Source organism: Leptonychotes weddellii, unplaced genomic scaffold (genome assembly GCF_054177405.1).
Source record: "Leptonychotes weddellii isolate Sample4059 unplaced genomic scaffold, ASM5417740v2 HiC_scaffold_4888, whole genome shotgun sequence".
In the NCBI taxonomy this organism is placed as follows: Eukaryota; Metazoa; Chordata; class Mammalia; order Carnivora; family Phocidae; genus Leptonychotes; species Leptonychotes weddellii.
In genome coordinates, this window is record NW_028016145.1 from 1 (window position 1) to 11,380 (window position 11,380).

General features: G+C 58.6%; 1 protein-coding gene across 1 annotated transcript; it reads right to left on the reverse strand.

Annotated features, from left to right (window-relative positions):
* Nucleotides 1-2,260: 2,260 nt before the first annotated feature.
* LOC102729863 (pescadillo homolog) lies at nucleotides 2,261-10,602 on the reverse strand. The gene is made up of 11 exons (XM_081810992.1): nucleotides 9,483-10,602; nucleotides 9,303-9,392; nucleotides 6,423-6,539; nucleotides 6,226-6,300; nucleotides 5,914-6,000; nucleotides 5,647-5,777; nucleotides 5,155-5,280; nucleotides 4,850-5,034; nucleotides 4,218-4,384; nucleotides 3,909-4,070; nucleotides 2,261-2,766 (listed from the first exon to the last, which is right to left on the reverse strand). Exons 1-11 carry the CDS (start codon nucleotides 9,603-9,605, stop codon nucleotides 2,683-2,685), a joined length of 1,347 nt encoding a protein of 448 aa, XP_081667118.1. The 5' UTR covers nucleotides 9,606-10,602; the 3' UTR covers nucleotides 2,261-2,682.
* Nucleotides 10,603-11,380: the final 778 nt, after the last annotated feature.

Below are 11,380 nucleotides of genomic sequence, written 5' to 3' on the forward strand. Positions count from 1 at the left end.
CCTCCCCCCCCCGCCAGCTGCCCACCCTCTGTCAGCCCGCCGGGCACTCGGACCCGGAGCGGTTGTTGCACTCCCGCACCACTCAGGTCTGAGGGGCTGACTCCCGCGGTCCCAGTTTGGAGGTCTGGGTAGTGCCGGCTGCAACCCCAGGCAGGGCACAAGCAAGCAGTGGGTGCTGGGCCCCCAGGACTTACCTTGGCCCCGTTCTCCTCGGGCCTGGCGTGGCTGTTTCGGTCCCGGGCCGCGCCGCCCGGGCGCTCACTAGGCGGCGGGGCGTACCCGCCCGGGCCCCCGACTCCACCGGGCCTGGACCATGCTCCCGCCGCCGCCACACTCACTCCGGCCAGGTGCGGCCGCCAGCCTGGCCCGTCCCCCGGTGCTGCGGCCAATAGGCGGCCTGGCCCCGGCCCCCTCCCGGCCCCCTCCCGGCCCCCTCCCAGCCCCTCCGCGCTCGCCGGGGACGCACAGAAGCCGCATTCAGCGTCCCCGAGCGCAGCGCGGCGCCCCCGCCGCCGGCTCAACAAGGCGCGTTTGTCTCGGATGCGCCAACGGGGCCATTGTCCCACCGCTGGACCCTGAGGCTCGGCTGAGCTCCCGGCCCCGGAAGGGGATTCGAGGGTGCCTGGGAAACCGGGTGGCGTGGTGGTGGTGGTGAGGGCAGCCGAGCTCTGGGCAAAGGGAGGTGGCTAGACTAGTTGCTGAACTTTTATTAGGGGCTCTGGAGCCCTGAATATCCAATGTGAGGTATGGCCTCCTGCTCGAGTCAGTGCAAGCTGGGGACATACATTTTTGGGGTCTAAACTGTGGATGAGAGGGGTGCAGGGGGGTGCCAGGATCCCCTGAGGGAAGCTCAGGCAAGGGACCCGTCTCCAACCAGTCATGCCGCTAGGAGGTCTCCACTGACCCCACCTCTCCACGGTGTCCATAAGGGCTGAGCATAGCACCATCAGGATGCAGGTGCCCCTTCCGTGATCCACCTTCAGGGCCCAGCTTCTCTCCTCACCGCAGAGGAGGACCAAGGATGAGAACTAACGCCTGCCTGGGTTGGGAATGTGCAGCTCCAGCTGTGGGAATTGCAAAACCTGCTGGCCACTCAGTGGGCCACGGGCTGCGTCAGAGCCCCGCTGCCCCCGCCAGTACTGGGTGACTCTGGAATGGGGAAAATTCCACATCCGTATGGCTGCCAGGGATTTTTCCGGATCCGACTGGCTTGCTCTCCAGCCTTGCCCTAGCACCCCTGCCATGGCCCTGGGATGCGCATGCAACCAGGCAGGCCCAAGTCATTCCCTAGGGTGGCAGGCTTTGGCTCCAAAGGCCCTGATCCCATCCCTGCCTCTGGAAGCATGGCACCCCCACGAGCATGCCAGAGTATAACATAGCCCTCTCCGCCCCCTGCAAGGCCCAGCCAAGACAGGGGCCCTGGGTCCTCTGGTCCTTCTGTCAGAGCCCGCCCAAATTCTCCTCCCACCCCGTCCCCCCCGTCCCCGGGGTGGGCCTGCAGCCACTGCCCAAAAAACTTCTACAGAGCCTGGGCACAGTGAGGGGAAGAGGGCCAAGGCCCTCAGGTGCCTAGATTGGGGGTACATGAAGCCCAGTTCCAAACCCACACTCCGCCACCCTGGCTTCTGCTCCTGACAGCCTTCAGCCCCCTGAGGGGGCGATTCAGAAATTCCCTGCCTGATCTGGGAGGGGCTGAGTGACCATCCTGAGCGCTGGCTTCTGGCCCTGGCCCTGCTGTGAGGCTCTGGCCGTCTGGGTAAAGGCATGTCTCTCCAGGTCTCGGCAAGGGCACTGGCAGGGTCAGGTGGGAAGCTGCAAGGATGGCCCAGCAAGGGTCACAGGTCAGACTGCATGCAACGCCCACAGTGGGGGTTACTGGGTGGTTCTGCCGAGGAGCCTACAAGGTGAAGCTGGTACCCACAACTCAAGCTGCACAGATCCATCGGGTGCTGGCTTCCACGTTCTGGGCTCACTCTAGCAGCAAGTTATGACAATCACAGTTGGTATTTACAGAGTACCTGACTCACTAGACACTTGACACTACTAAGTCTGCATAACATTACCATTGAACCCTCCCCTCCCCCGCCCCCTGCCCCCACCCCCCAGAGAGGCTCCAGAATTTCTACCCTTAATTTACACAGGAGGAAGCACCATTCACAGAGGAAAAATACCTGGGCTGGAATGTGAGCCAAGGGCAGACTCCACTTCACTAGGTGGCCCTTCTCCAACCCCACGAAGGCTCATGAACATAGAATTCAACTGGTTCTAAAACTCCAGCTGTTTTAATAACAAACGCTTCCTCACCCTCACCCCATCACAGCAGCAGGAGAATCACAGGTCCAACCATGGGGGGAAGGGGGCGCTGCAGAAAGCCAGGGGAAACGGAAGCAGCCGGTGAGGGGCTTGGTCAGGCCCCTACCCTCGATGTCACTGACTTCTGGGAGCATCAAGTTGGGCTGGACACAGAGGCCTCTCCTCTGCCCAGCCACCAGCAGGGAGCTCCATCCAACGGAGGCTGGGGCTCCAGCCAGAGAGCGTGAGAGGAAGCCAGGGCCGGCAGGGGGAGGAAGGGGATGAAAACAGAAGAGACTCTGGTCTGCCACCAAGCCTGCGTCCTCCGGCCTGCCTATGCCAAGTCCAGCTGCCGGGAGCGGGCCTCACCCATCAAGAGGCTGCCACCACTCACACTGGCCTGGCCTTCTTGGCCTTCTTCTGAGACCTCACAGCCTCATCGTGGGCTTTCCGCTTCTCTGCCAGTTTGTTGGCCTGTGAGGAGAAAGGGGGGGATCAAGCTGTGATTGTGGGGTACCTCTCCTCTTCCCACTCAAGGCTGTCCCTTAAAGGCAGAGCTTCCAGGAAAGCTAAATAGGCAAATGACCAGGAGGAAAAATAACTAACTGAACAACCTCAGGCAATGAAACAAGCTTTTACCTTTGCTTTTAGGGCTCTATGATCCAATGGGCCCATAACAAGTTAGGAGGATCCCAGGCTCCCAGAGCTGGAAGCAGTTGCCCCATTTTTACCTTCCTCCTTGGGGAAGCTGAATGCCAATCAAACCTTCACCAGGTTGCTGGGGAGGGGTCTTTCCCCTGCGGCCCATTTGGCAACATCTACTACAAAACATACCTAGGCCTTTCAACCTGGCAATTACATGCCCGTGAATATACCCTGCAGAGACTTCAGAGGGAGGCAGGGGTGTGCTCAAGGGTGTCTTCTAAGAATGCCTCAAAATGAAAAACTAATCCTATCTAGAGAACAGGTCACTTGTATGAGGTCATAGCCAAGAAATTCACCCTATGGTTAAATGAAAAACACACTGCAAAACAACCTGTATGCAGCATGATGGCTCTAAAATCCCATGTTATTACACACACAGAAGAAACTGGGGCGCTGTTACTACACATCACCCCAAAGGCAGGACTGTGAGCCACTCCCGCATCACCGATTATAGAGTTCTGCAAAGCACTTCAAAAAAAAAAGTTTTTTTACAATGAGCATCTATGGCTTTGTGAACAAGAGGAAACAAAATAGAAACTTAATCCAAACCTCCCACAGTGCCTCCTGCTTTATGCACATCTGTTAAGTGGTCGTTTGTGAAAGTGGGTCCTGAGTCTGCTGGGACACCTCTGTCCCCAGATGTCAGTACACTCAGAAAGAGCTGGGTGTCAGAAAGGAGACTGAAACTCTGAAGAAAGCCCAGGCACAAGCTGTTGACACCAAGCTGCCCATACAGGCCTGGGTGGGGGCCCCAGGGGCTGGGCCAGGCCAGGCCAGATGGGTAACCTCAGAAAAAGGCTAAGAAAGGGCCCGGAGTCTGTGCAGAGGAGAGCCAGTCAGCCCCCAAGTTCACCTGTGCAGCCACATCCGGTGGCCACACCTGGAGTCTCAGGCGGGTGGTGGGGACTCACCTCTCGGATTTTGCGCCTCTTGCCAAACATGATCTTGTTATAAAGGTACTTCTCCCGCTTCTTCATCATCATGATGGCTAGGCGCTTGGCTTCATTCTCCTCCTCCTGGGCCAGCCTCTGCTTGTCCTCCAGCTTCACGGTGCCTTCCATCACTCTGGGCCTCTGGGGACACAGGGTGGACACTTGTGGATGGTGGGTCTCCCCACCCCGACCAGTCCCCTGGCTCTTGCCCTTCTAGGCCGGGGCTGGCACCGAAGATGGCCAGTGTGGCTGCTTCCCAGGCTGTGCCCCCCGTCAGCCTCCTAGTACCTTCCCCTCCATCCTCTGCTCCTCCAGGGCTGTCAGCCGGGCCTCTTCTTCCTTTTCTGAACCAGCCTCTGCATCTTCTTCCTCCTCCTCTTCATTTTCTCCCCCTTCATCACCATCACCATCATCGTCTTCCTCCTCATCCTCCTCTTCAGATTCACCCATATTTCCTATAAAAGGGCAATGACTGCTGAAAGCCCCGAGAGCCTCCCCTTCTCCCTGCAGACCAACAGCTGGGCCCAGGCACCATGCTCTTCAGCCACGAAGACACTCCAAAGAGAGTGCACGGCTGTCCCAATTGTGGCTCCTCCTGGTACCTCTCCCCACAGCCCCAGCTGCCTTCAGAGGAAACTCCAGGTCCCCAACCCTGAGCTCTGCCACCTCCTACGTAAATACCCATGACAACTTCCAGACCGCTCCTGCTTGGTCACTCTGAACATCAAGCAACAGCTGACTGTAGGACAGACTCGTTCCCTTCTCCTAAGCCTGACTCCAAAGGTTGGTTTAAAGGGCTTTGTGCCCCTACTGTCCCATTCTCAGGAGCTTGCCACCTTTGTAGCCAAGGAGGGAAACAATGAGGTGAGGCCAAAGCCAGCCCGGAGGAACCTATCCATCCCATCGCCTGGCCCACTCACCTGGGTGCTCTCCCCGCTGCAGGGCCAACAGCTTCAGCTTCTCGGGAGGGACATAATCTCCTTCCTTCTCCGACACGAAGGGCGAGAGGTGTGGAGGCAGCTGCACTCCGGGGAAGTAGTCCGCCACGGGGAGGAGGAGCTGTGCATTCACACAGTCGAACACCCACTGGGGCTGCACATAGTACCTGGTGGTAGAGACAGGTCATGGAAGCAACCTGAAGCCCCTCTGCATCTGGGGCTGGAGACAGACCTCCGGCCCCAGAAACCCAAACAGATGGAGAAGGATGAGAGCACTGCGGACCTACCTGCCGATAACAGGTGTCTGCTGCCCAGGCCGGTCCACGATCTGGTGGGTGATGCAGGAGTCTGTGACATCATACGTGGCCCCAATGCACAGAGACTGGTCCCAGGACACATCGCCCCCAAAGCTCCTACAGGCACAGGGGGAGAGCACAAGAGTATTCAGCATGAAGCGCCAGCATGAAGGTGGCCCACAAGCTCCCCCTCCTAGGACACACCCGTGCCCTCCCCCCACACCGGGATCTCCCCCGTCATCGGGCCGACACCTCCAGTGCTGGCCCAGTGGGGGCCGGCCCTAAGCCGGTGAGAAGGTGGTGCTAGCTGCCCGGGGGGCGAATGCCACCTGCGTGCTCGGGCTGAACGCTCCGCACGCCCACTCCGGTGAATGTGCAGCACACGCCTGAGGCGTGGTTGCTGCCACCATCCGAGGTCACTGCGGGCATCCAGGCCGGGACCCAGCCCAGAGCGGGGCAGAGCCGCTGCCGTCAGCTTCCCACCTGATGACGAAAGCCAGGGCCTCGCGGGGCACCTCACGGTTGAGGAAGAACTTCAGGCCCTCAAAAAGTTTCTTGTGCTTTTCCTGTGCCTCCAGCTCCTTCCTGAGGCCCTCCGCCTGCGCTGTCGTCTCCTGCCACAAAAGAGGCCGTGCCACCGTTGGGCCTGCCCAGTCCCGCACTGGAGGGCACAGGGCGGAGATGGTCCCCAGCCTTTCTCTAGACCCTTCAGTCCCAAGGCGCCCCCCTCTGCCGGCCCGCAGTCCTCACCCCATCAGCAGGAAACTCATCCACCTCAGCCTCCTCCTCCACAGGCACCACCATGCGGGCCAGACTGGCACCCAACGCCGCCAGTTTCTACAGGAAAGAAGCAGGGCTGCCGCTTACAGGTGGGAGGTCTTGTCTGGGAGCATGGTCACGGTGGGGAAGGGGGAACAGTGACAGTTCTAGGACATCAGTGGGCTTGGGTTCCAAGAGCAAGCCCCGAGCCCACCCATCTAGCCATGCACAACCCCACCCCCAGGCCAGTGACCACCCTTCTGTGGGGGGATGCAGGACCAGTGCTCTGGAAGCCTCTCTCACCTCCATGGAGCTCTCGGAGTCCAACGCGTAGGTGTCCTCACTGGCCTTCGCCTCTGTGTGGACCTGACCCTCCAGCTGGGAGGCAGGGGGAAGGTCAGAGGGAGAGGATGCCAGAGCCCCCGCCTCCATGTGGGGAGAGCAGGGCCGTGGCCCCTGCACACTGAGAAGGACCTGGGCTGGGCTGGGCTGGGCCCTACCTTGGGTGGGTAGTGCAGGTTGAGCGACTGGTAGAGGCGGAAGTTGACGAAGCCCAGCAGAGTGGTGTAGAACTCGGTGAAGGTGGCCATGACCCTGTAGTCAACGTCTGTCGGGTGCTGGGGGGCACAGGGGACCCATTGGCAGTGCGGGTGCAGGTAGAGGGGAAAGACGGCACTGACGACCCCCATGGGAGGGATTCCAACCTGCCCAAGGCCCCTCCATGGCAGCCCTGCCTTCAGACCCCTGCCCCATGAGAAGGGGCTATGTGGCATGTCCCACCACAAGCACTTTGGGGGAGGCTCTGGACAGGGTTCCCCAGGGTTAGGGGCATCCTGAGGCCAGTGCCAGATCCCCAAGCCATAAAGGGGAAGATGAAAGGGACTGGCTGGAGCTCCCCTGCCCCAGTTCCCTACTCATCTGGCAAGTCCCAGCTCAAACCAGACTTGGTCACAGAGGCGGCCTTCCAGGGCCAGTCTGGTCAGAGCTCATCCTTCTCCATGAGTCATCCCACAATCTTCATTTAACATCTTCTCCGGGGCTCGCCTGCTAGCCTCCCCCCATGCCTAGCCCCATCACCAGCCCAACTGGCGTCTGTCGGCCTGGGTGGATGGAACTCAGCACCCTCACGCCTTGGCAGGAGGCTTGGGATGGACACTCAATTCAGCGACCCAGTCTCAGGCCCATGCCAGAGACAAAACTACAACTTGAGGACCCAGGACAGGATGGGACAGCTGCCTGGCTTGGCCCCAGGAAGCTCTGGAGAAATGGCAGGAGAAAAGCTGCCTGCCTGGGGCAAAAGCACACGGCTACCCTCAAGAGCTGCCAACCCAGTAAGTAGGGGACATGATAGGGCTTATCTTTGCCCTTGAGGAGTTGATAAAGCAAAACAGGGGAAGGATCTGAGAGCCAGACAAAGTGTCTCAACTCTTGAGCAGCACTGCCCCTCACAGCCAGGGAGGCTAGCCCAGCCCTGTTGACCCCCCAGGACCTGGATGGCAGAATATGCTGAACAAGGTCAAAACTGGTAATGATCACAACGTCCCTTTTATGCCAGGCATGCCCATGACCTTGTGCTGTTTCTCTATTCTGCCATTGGGCAGTGTGGGTATGAGGGTGCAGGGATCAAGAGGTGCTCCACCTGTGCCCCCATTCATACCTCCGTCCTTCCAAGAGCATCTCCTAGGGAAGCATCTGAGAATTAACTCCATAACTCCATTTTCTTTCTTTCTTTCTTTTTTTTTTTTAAAGATTTTATTTATTTGACAGAGAGAGAGACAGCGAGAGCAGGAACACAAGCCGGGGGAGAAGGAGAAGCAGGCTTCCCGCGGAGCACGGAGCCCAATGTGGGGCTCTATCCCAGGACCCTGGGATCATGACCTGAGCCGAAGGCAGACGCCTAACGACTGAGACACCCAGGAGCCCCAATAACTCCATTTTCCACAGCACAGCGCTAAGCAGGGTCCCATCACCCCCCTTCCCAGCCCACCTACTACCTGCCTGGATCCTACTTTGAGGAGCCCAGCACTAGCTGCTCAGGGGAAGAAGGCAGAGGAGGGCCTCAGTAATGACCCAGGACCGGTCCCCCATCCTCCGGCTGAGAGGAAGTAGTGGCAGTGAGCCGGCCAGGGAGGAAGGAGGAATGGGCGGTCTGTTCCCTTCCCCCAGGGCCAGCTGTGTGGAGGCTGGCCTCCACAGGGCCCTATTCACCACCCGGAGGACATACAAAGACCAGTCTGAGCAGCATGGGGGTGGAACATCAGAGAGAAGGAAAAAGAGGAAGAGCTAGGGAGGAAGGAGGCATGGCAAGAAGATAGGAAGGAAGGAGGTGGAGAGAAGGGATGGACCGGGGAAGAGGGAAGGGCCATACTCTGGCCAACAGGCCAGCCCCGGAGAGTGGGAAGAGGGGACTGCTGAGGGCCAAGTCGCCTCTCACCCACGGACTGCAGCCTGCCCCCAAACATGTCCGCTACCCTGCGGTCAGAGTGGGTTCTGGCCTTGGACCCCCGCCAGCCCAGAGTAAAGGGGAGGGGCCCAGACCCCCAGCTCACCCTGCAGTACCTGATAACCTGGTCAGCAAACAGATTGTCCAGCCAGGCTGGTGCATCTGCTGCTCCAGGCACAGGCAGGAGACCAGGCCACATGCAGGCCCACAGGAGGACAAGTCAGGCAGAAGGAGAGCCTGGCCCAGACCATGTGAGGGACTAGAGGCTAATGCTGCCCCATGAGGAGGCAAAACCAGGATTTCTCTCCGTGAATCCCTGCCCAAAACACCCAGCCTAAACCAAGATAAATAGGAAGTAGTGCCATGGGCTAATGGCTTCTCATATACTCACCCTCCCCCACCTCAGGTCCCCCAGCCTTGAGTGGGAGTAAGGGGAAGCTGAGGAGTTAAGCACAGCAGCTTGGCCAAGGTCTGGCAGCCACTAGTGGGAGAGCGGGACGATGACCCCAGGGCTCTGAAGGTAGGGCTGGGCTCAGCTACTGTCCGAGCTTTGGAAGCTGCTCACTGCTCACTCAGCAGTCCCAAAGGACCAAGCACCAGGCACTTGGAAGGATTTTTTTCCTTAAATCCTCAGGACAAGACTTAGAAAGTGGAAACACATCATTCATTAACTAAGGCACAGAGAGATGCAGGAACACGTCCAAGGGCACCCAGCTGGGGAGGACTGCACACAGGCTGGCTCCGGCTCTCACTATGATGCTGTGTGGTACATTCCTCACCCCACATCCTACCCTGGCCGCACTCGGGAACCCAGCACATGCTGGACTATGCAGGACAACAAAATCCCCCCTCTGCCCAAGTCCTTATGTCTGTCTAGGAGCCAGAGAAAGAGCAATGGCCCAGCACAAGCCCCCGCCTTCCTCATGGGCATACTCACGTCATGGGAGAAGGCATAGGGTGTGATCCACACGATGGGCTGCCCCAGCACCTCGGCCTGGTAGTAAATGCCTTTGATGGACAGGAAGACCTGGAGGGAGGGGACAGTAGGGTGAAAAGCACTGGGAGGCAGGGCAGGGAGCAGAGCGGCAGCCCCTCCCCACCGTGGCCATGGGCTCACCTTGCGCAGGGCGCGAGCAGCTATGACGTAGTGCAGGAACTCCACAGTGAGCCGGCGGCACAGCTGAATGGTCTGCACGTGGCACTTGCCAGTCCGTGGGAAGGTGGAGAAGAGGAAGCACATGGAGAGGGCATCATCCAGGTCCCGCAGAGCATCTATGAATGTGGGGTACCTGCACGGCCAGGAGGGCAGTGCTCACAGGCTTGGTCAACCTGGGCTCCAGGCGGGGGGGCCTGGACTCCTCGTCCACTCTGTCAGTCACGCCAGAGGTCACCAGAGTGAGTTATGTCTTGTCCCTCATCACCCAGCCCTCTTTCTAGTTTGCAGAACCAATTGGAACCAAAGCGTAAAAATGTTGGAATTTTTTCAGTCCTGGGCCAAGAAAAGCCAGAGCAAGAAAGCGCTTCCAGGAATCCTGTGACAAGTGAGGAAGCTGACGAGAATGAGCCGTCCTTGGCAGGATCCATTACTGCATGGTTGCCCTGCTGATGGATGGGGGCCTGGGTCATGGAGAGGACACTGGAGTATGTATAATGACACCTCATTCCAGTCCCAGTTGTGGCCCAGGATGGGTCACTTGGCCTCACCCAACCCCAGTGATTTCATTTGGAAAATGACATTGCTGGACCAGACTGTTGGTTTAAAATCGGGCTCCTGTAGCTCCCTGGAAACGCCTGGGAACAAGTGGACAGACAGGGCCTCGGGCCTCCCTTCCCTAGCCAGGGCAGTTGTCGGAGCCTCTGGCACCCAAACTGCCTTCCAGGAGGCTTTCTTTTGCAGAAAGCGTTCCGCTGCTTCAAAAAGGGACTGTGAAAGCCATGAAACCAGAGATGGCCAGGGTCCCTCCAGCCCAAGGTGGCATCACTCCCTGCAATACGCCAGGAGGAACCTGCCAGTCTTCAAACCACACCGAGACAGAACAAAGGCTGCAAGGGACCTCTCCAAAGACAACAGGAGGAGGGACATCGGGTCTTCTGGTGCTCAGGCGGAAACCTCAATGGGCCCCCTCTGGTGCCTCCAAGTTCCCTCTACACCTCACGCACAAACCCACCAACCGGGCCAGGACCTTCGTAGAAATAGCCCCAACTATTTCTGAGCCACCTGCTTTTTTATAGGCAATGGCGGGGGGGTTGGGGGGGGCGGTGACACAGATTTGCAACACCATAACCACACTGCCACCTGGTGTGGGGATGAATCCAGACACTTGGCTTTTTCCTAGTGCAAGTTTTGCATTTGCTCCACACGTGCTCGGAGGAGGACGTGCTTGGAGCAGGAACTCTTCTTGGGTCGCCCAGCTTGCAGGCTGCAGAGCTGTGGTGAGGACACCACATGTCAGGCTCCTAGGCCAGGGCTCTCTCCATGCTAGCCCACAGCTGGCCTGACTCAGTGGTGCCAAGTCCATCCAGCCTGGAGTATTTCTAGGCCGTCAGCCCCCAAGAGAAGATGGACATTCATTAGCCCAGGGTTTCTGAACCTTACCACCACTGACAATTTAGGCCGGTTGTTCTGTGTGGTGGGAACTGTCCTGTGCACTGTAGGGTGTTTAGCAGCTTCCCTGGTCTTTACCCATTACACACCAGTAGGACTCCTTCCCCTGCCCCATGTCCAAATCATGAGAACCACAAGTGTCTCCAGACATTGCCAAATGTCTCCTGGAAGCCAAAACTGCTACTGGTTAAGAACCACTGACTTAGGGGCACCTGGGTGGCTCAGTTGGTTAAGCGACTGCCTTCGGCTCAGGTCATGATCCTGGAGTCCCGGGATCGAGTCCCGCATCGGGCTCCCTGCTCGGCGGGGAGTCTGCTTCTCCCTCTGACCCTCCTCCCTCTCATGCTCTCTGTCTCTCATTCTCTCTGTCTCAAATAAAAATAAATAAAATCTTTAAAAAAAAAAAAAAA

Excerpts from the sequence above, each read along its gene's own strand:
- LOC102729863 (XM_081810992.1), bottom strand. The coding sequence starts at position 9,605 with ATGTGCTTCCTCTTCTCCACCTTCCCACGGACTGGCAAGTGCCACGTG. Across the intron at positions 5,035-5,154 it reads CAGACACCTGTTATCGGCAG|GTACTATGTGCAGCCCCAGT; the intron begins GTAGGTCCGCAG and ends CTCTACCACCAG. Across the intron at positions 2,767-3,908 it reads AGAGGCGCAAAATCCGAGAG|GCCAACAAACTGGCAGAGAA; the intron begins GTGAGTCCCCAC and ends TTCTCCTCACAG.